Raw genomic sequence first — 6,169 nt, forward strand, 5'->3', positions numbered from 1 at the left:
GAGTTATCAAAACTCACTCTTTGTTTGTCTGTTTCATTCAAGTAACCCTCAAACTTAAGCGGGTCGGTGCAACGGAAGCTCAGATGTAACCAATTTTCTGTAAACCTCTATTTACATAAAATTTGTTTGATTAAAATTTTGGTTTTAAGAGTTTTGTAATTTTGGGACTCTATGAACATTTGGGTTTAATTTTGGATTTGGATTTTAATTTGGAATATCTTGCATGACATGTGATAAAACAATTTGCGAAATCAACCATTTTCGAGAAAACAAACTCGGGATTTTCATAATATAACGACTTTAGAACTCCCGTTGTAAACTATTTGTTTATTTGAAAATGTAAACCATTGATGGTTTAACTGGTAAGCAGATCAGCATGTTTTTAAATAAGTCGGATTTATAACTCTTCTTCGTAACATTCCTAGATTCGGCCATAACTTCTAGGCTGGGTTTGGGGTGTTACATATGCTGAAGGAAATCTTTATGTGTTTACATTAAAATCATGGATAAAAATGACATAAGATACTTATGTTTTTGTATGATAAATATTCCCCGAATAAATACATTACACGTATATGATTGACATATGAGATAGTGAAAAGAAGTTCATATTCTTGTTCCAAAATGACTAGCGCTAGGCGCAAACTCTTTTGCGGATTATCCGCTAGGCACCGGGAGTCATGTACCAAATGGACTATACAGCAAGGTGTTATGAATCATCTAAGAAGGATGGTTATAAGTATTACTAAAGATGATTATGAATAGGAATACGAATAGGAATATGAATATAGAAACAAAGAATATAAAACTAACCTTTTCCGATAATTTAGTCCAACCGCATGTTACATCAACCCTAAACAGTATAAATAAGGAAGCAATCATCAATGTTCTTCACCACTTCCAAATTTGAGCCTCTTTATCTGAGGCTAATAAACAATAAAGAAAAAAAAATTGAAGGCCTCAGTTTCAAAATGGCTTCAATGAGGCTCCTTGCAATAATTGCCATTCTGGTTCAGGGCTTAGTTAATGGTGATTCTCACGAATTGCCTAGTTTCGATCCGGAACTAGCCGTAGCCAAAGTTTGGGAAGTTGCTGAAGGCAAGGTCGGCCCTGATGTTAAAGTTTTTAATGTGGTGGATTTCGGTGCCAAGCCCGATGGAACCACCATTAGCACTATCGTAAGCTTTTAACCTTTTTTATGTTCTCACTATTTGTTTTGATCAGAGTGCTAATGTCTGACCTGTGTTGGGATATGGTGTTAAGGTGGATCAAACCATGCCTAGCTCTATTTTATGGCTCAAACTTTGAAACCCTTCCCTTTTTTTCGTTTTTATATTGCAAGCTTCTTTGAATATCCGTATTTGACGCTTGAGTAACAGAGATTCATTTTGTATATAAATTATATTTCTTTTGCAGAATTTTATTAGGGCATTCAAAGCAGCTTGCAATCACAATGGCCGTGCAATGCTGGTGATCCCTGAGGGAAATTTCTTATTAGGATCGATGTTATTGTCCGGACCTTGCACTTTTCAACCTCCGTTGATGGTTCAATTCAACGGAAACCTTTTGCCGCAAGGTTCAACGTCCACGGCCGAAAATGCAGACTGGATCACATTCATAAACTTTAATGGCTTGTTCATAAGTGGAAAAGGTACCATCAATGGCCTAGGCGAGAAGGAGGCATGGAAGGCTGTATGCGATGGTTGCCGTCGAAAGGCTGCTGTAAGCTTTTGAATCACCACCCACATTCTTTGGTTTTAAGGTTTACGGTTTAAGATTTAAATAAACCTAACAATCTTGTGTTGCACCTGCAGAATTTGAAGTTAATCAAGTTGAACGACGTGCTCATTAGTGGCATTACCTCCGTCAACGCTAAAGGGTTCCATATGATGATCAGCGTTTGCAACAACTTCGTGATCACCAACGTTAATATATCGGCTCCGGATGAAAGCCCCAACACGGACGGCATTCACATGAGCAAAACAAATAAGGTCAGAATAAGCAACAGTACCATCGGCACTGGCGACGATTGTGTCTCAATGATCCATGGAACCACCAACGTCACCATTGAGAACGTCAAATGTGGCCCCGGACACGGATTCAGGTACATTCTATCTATCTAAGAATGAATCAAATCATATATCATAGCCAAGAAATTGCTTTTTAAAACTAATCTGAACCCTATTTGTTTAAACAGTATTGGTAGTCTTGGACACTACGATGCTGAGTTCGATGTTTTTGGGATCACCGTGAGGAATTGCTCACTAGCCTACACAGAAAATGGTGCAAGAATCAAAACATACAGAAATGAAAGTCCATCTAAAGCTTCGGGCATTATTTTCCAAGATCTCACTATGGACCATGTTAAGAACCCTATTCTCATCGATCAAGAATATGCAACGATTCCAGGCAGTGTGGTTAGCTTCCTTTCCCCTTTTCAGTTTCTACTCGAATATATGGAACATGGACAAAAACTAACCTTTTTTTTTGTTGGTTTGATGAAGGACTCAAAAGTGCTCATCTCCGACGTTGAATTCTCAAACATCAGAGGAACAACAATAAGCAAAATTGCTGTAGTCCTAGCTTGCAGCCAATCATTTCCATGCAAAGGCATTACCCTCAAGGACATTCACTTAGAGTATACCGGTGATCCCGATCATAATGAAGACACTCCCTTCAGTTCTAACTGCACCAACGTCAAAGTTAACTACATCGGCGAGCAGCTGCCACCGCCCTGCGCTTAACTCTTATCTCTTCATGGCGGTCCAACAACTCCGGTTTATTATTTTTTATTGTGTCTGAGCCAAATGTAATTGAAGGAGCTACTTCAATGGAATAATATAGCGGGCGTTGGGTGTTCTAAAAAAAGTCGGATTAGTGCTTAAATTGATGGTATTTTTTTATTATCGGATGTATAGAAAAAAAATTTATTATTAATATTACATATATATGTTAATGTATTCATTATTTGGTTACATGATATGATTTTTTTTTAAGTCGAAGGTTTTTTCTTTTATTTACATTTTTGCCAATAATTATTAATTTAATGATATTTTGAAAATAATAATAATAATAATTAAAAAAAAAGAAAATTAGTTGACTTGAATCAAAGTTTAATATTATTATATATTTTTTATTTTTAAAAATATTTAAATATTAATATAAAATATTATAATATTCAATATTATTAAAAAAATATTAGTTATTTACATTTAATAAAATTAATAAAATTTATTATTTTAACAAAGAGGAAGATGTACTCGTGACTTTACTTTTAGTTCCTAGGGTTTTGTTTTCTAGGTACAAAACTTTTTTAAGCACTTGATTTTTTTGTTTCTTTGAGAAGACATTTTTGTTTTTCTTCCTTCAAAGATGTGTTATAAACAAATAAAATGAAATAGATGTTGAAAGGAAAAAACAAGAAAAAAATGAAAGAGATAGAAGTGAGGTAGAAGATGAAGAGATCAGTTAGAAAATGAAACAGATGATGAAAGGGAAAAATGAAATAGATAGAAGTGAGGTAGAAGATGATGGTGACTGGGATAATTTTCAAGGAAAAATAATTGAAGGGTTTGGTTTGTAGCCAAAGAGGTTGACATGTGGCAGCGCACAAATGGCCATCACTGTCACGTTAGCAAAAACTGGATGCCATTAGGCTCACGTACCAAACTACTGGATGGAAAAAAAGTTTGAGTACCAATTTGGAACAAAAAAAAAACTATAGGTACCAATCTGAGAGAAATGGACAAGTTTGAGTACTAATTTTATATTTAACCCAATAATATATGACAAATATAAAAAAAAATTACATTAAATTAATAAACACTATAACACTCATAACCCGATTTGGTCATCGAACCCGAGTTACAGAACGCTACAGTCATAACTAGAATAGAACACATTCAAATTACATTGATTATCTCAAATAAATAGAGAATACTTCATAAATGTATAATTATTGCTTAAATTTAACAAAAATCATCCAAACATAGTCTATTAAGTTATGATTAACAAATACGTCATTTATCATATCATATACGGCTTATGTATGCTCCAATACCATCCAAAATTTAACTAGGATTAATTTGCAAAATTTCAGTTCAATTATAAATCAAAACAATTCAGAGCTCAACTTACTCATCATATATCAATAGTCAATCACTAATCGTAGCATATATGTGAAAAAAGAACTTAAATCGGGTCCACGGGACCTTAAAAATAGTTTGGAAACAAATAGGGACTAATCTGAAACAAAATAGAAAAACGTGAAAAATTTTGAAAACAGGGGTCACACGGCCGTGTGGCCCAGGAACATGGCCCTATGGCCAAACCATATACAGTTCGAAGTTAGAGGCACACAACTGTGTCTCCAGGTCGTGCAACAACCTAATGCCGTGTGGAAAGACCTGCACCAAAAAATCAATAAGAAAGGAAGAGGATACACGATCGTGTGGCAGACCGTGTCCCAAGCCGTGTGCAACCAAAATGACTTCAAAAATAAGTAATTTCAAACATCATTTCTTAGATATCAAATCCAACCATTTCTAGCCATTTCCACCTATTCCAAACACATTCAAACATGTCAAAAACATACTAAAAACATTCAACCTAAGTGCCTAATCAATGTACCATCATTGGTACCACAATTCAAAGATTTAGAATCCCAATCACATACATCATTTCCCAAAACACAAAACATGTATCTATCAAACATTTCATAACCTTATACCACAATCAAAACCAAACTTAGAAAGGTATGAATCTTACCACTTATATAGACATGGTTAAAATATACCAAAAAAGGCAAATAAACACAACCACAACATCACATAACAAAGTATGGAACAACATGTCTAATAACAAGTGAATTTGAACTCTTAGTACATGTTACTGATAACCTAAATCAAAATAATCAACATTTATATGAAGTCGATGAATGGATAGTGTAAGCTCCGACTTGAACATCTAACCAACATAAACTGTAAAACCCCTAACCCGTCTCCGCCGTCGAATTAGGGTTACGAAGTATTACTAAAAAATCAAAACCATTTAAACATTTTGTCATTCAATATTATAATCACATCATAAAACATTCATACACATGCATATAGTCACTAAATCGAGCCCTCGAGGCCATAAAAATAACTTAGAAACAATTTGGGACCAATTTGAAACAGCTTGGAAAGAATAGGAAAAATATGCATAATTTGAAAAACAGGGATCACACGGCCGTGTGCCTCACATAGTTAAGACACACGCTCAGGTCTCAGGCTGTATAACAATCAAATTAAGGACACACGGCCGTGTCCCAGCCAGTGTCCTTAACCATGTAACTTTTTTAGTAGGGTCACACGGCTGTGTCACACGCCCGTGTGTTAGGCCGTGTAACTCTCTGAGTTGCCCTACACGACTGTGTGCCATGCCGTGTGTTAGTCCGTGTAACTCACTGACTTGCACCCTAAAGAACTCATCAGATGACACATGGCCGTATCGCCAGGCCGTGTGTCTCACACGGCTGAGACACATGCCCATGTCTCCAGCTGTGTAGACCCAAAATGAACTTTAAACAATAAGTTTACCATTTTAAGCTTACTTGAACTTTAAGTAATCCATTTACCAACCAAAAGACCTATTCAAAGTGACATTAAACAAGCCAAAAACATACCAAATCAACATCCTAAATGCCTAACCAATGTATCCTCATTGATACCACAAGTATATACAATTATACATTAAAATGAATCATCAATCACAACTTCTCAATAACCAATGTAACTATCATAGGCACCTCAAACACAACATTGCATTAACACATCATTCATATTTGCATTAAAACATCTTACCTGCATTAACACATCATTCATATTTGCATTAAAACATCTTACCTCATTCTTATATATGTTATATAAGTTAATTATTTACACTTAAGATCATACCTAACATTTTACATATCCAAAATAGTAGTAATGACATACAAGCCTATTACATGCCATATAATCCAAAATGAACGTTCCAAAAGCTACCGGAAATGAGTGGATAGTGACTTGCATGCTGATCCGACTGTCCAACCTTCAAAATATCTACAAGAACAGAAAATAACACAAGTAAGCTTATTAAAGCTTAGTAAGTTACGACATACTAAAAAGATAAATCTTACTGAAGTAAGTAC

The 6,169-nt window shown here is 35.0% G+C and overlaps 1 protein-coding gene across 1 annotated transcript; it reads left to right on the forward strand.

Moving 5' to 3' along the window:
• The first annotated feature begins 895 nt into the window (after positions 1-895).
• Positions 896-2,996, forward strand: LOC121206668 (exopolygalacturonase). Its single transcript, XM_041077722.1, has 5 exons — positions 896-1,178; positions 1,417-1,722; positions 1,815-2,104; positions 2,198-2,417; positions 2,505-2,996. The coding sequence occupies exons 1-5, from the start codon at positions 972-974 to the stop codon at positions 2,742-2,744; spliced, it is 1,263 nt and encodes a 420-aa protein (XP_040933656.1). The 5' UTR covers positions 896-971; the 3' UTR covers positions 2,745-2,996.
• Positions 2,997-6,169: the final 3,173 nt, after the last annotated feature.

This window comes from Gossypium hirsutum, chromosome A09 (assembly GCF_007990345.1).
Source record: "Gossypium hirsutum isolate 1008001.06 chromosome A09, Gossypium_hirsutum_v2.1, whole genome shotgun sequence".
NCBI lineage: Eukaryota > Viridiplantae > Streptophyta > Magnoliopsida > Malvales > Malvaceae > Gossypium > Gossypium hirsutum.

Bases quoted from the DNA above. Each gene is read 5' to 3' on its own strand.
- LOC121206668 (XM_041077722.1), top strand. From the start codon at position 972: ATGGCTTCAATGAGGCTCCTTGCAATAATTGCCATTCTGGTTCAGGGC. The intron at 2,105-2,197 runs GTACATTCTATC...TTGTTTAAACAG, and splicing joins GGCCCCGGACACGGATTCAG to TATTGGTAGTCTTGGACACT. The intron at 2,418-2,504 runs GTTAGCTTCCTT...GGTTTGATGAAG, and splicing joins CAACGATTCCAGGCAGTGTG to GACTCAAAAGTGCTCATCTC.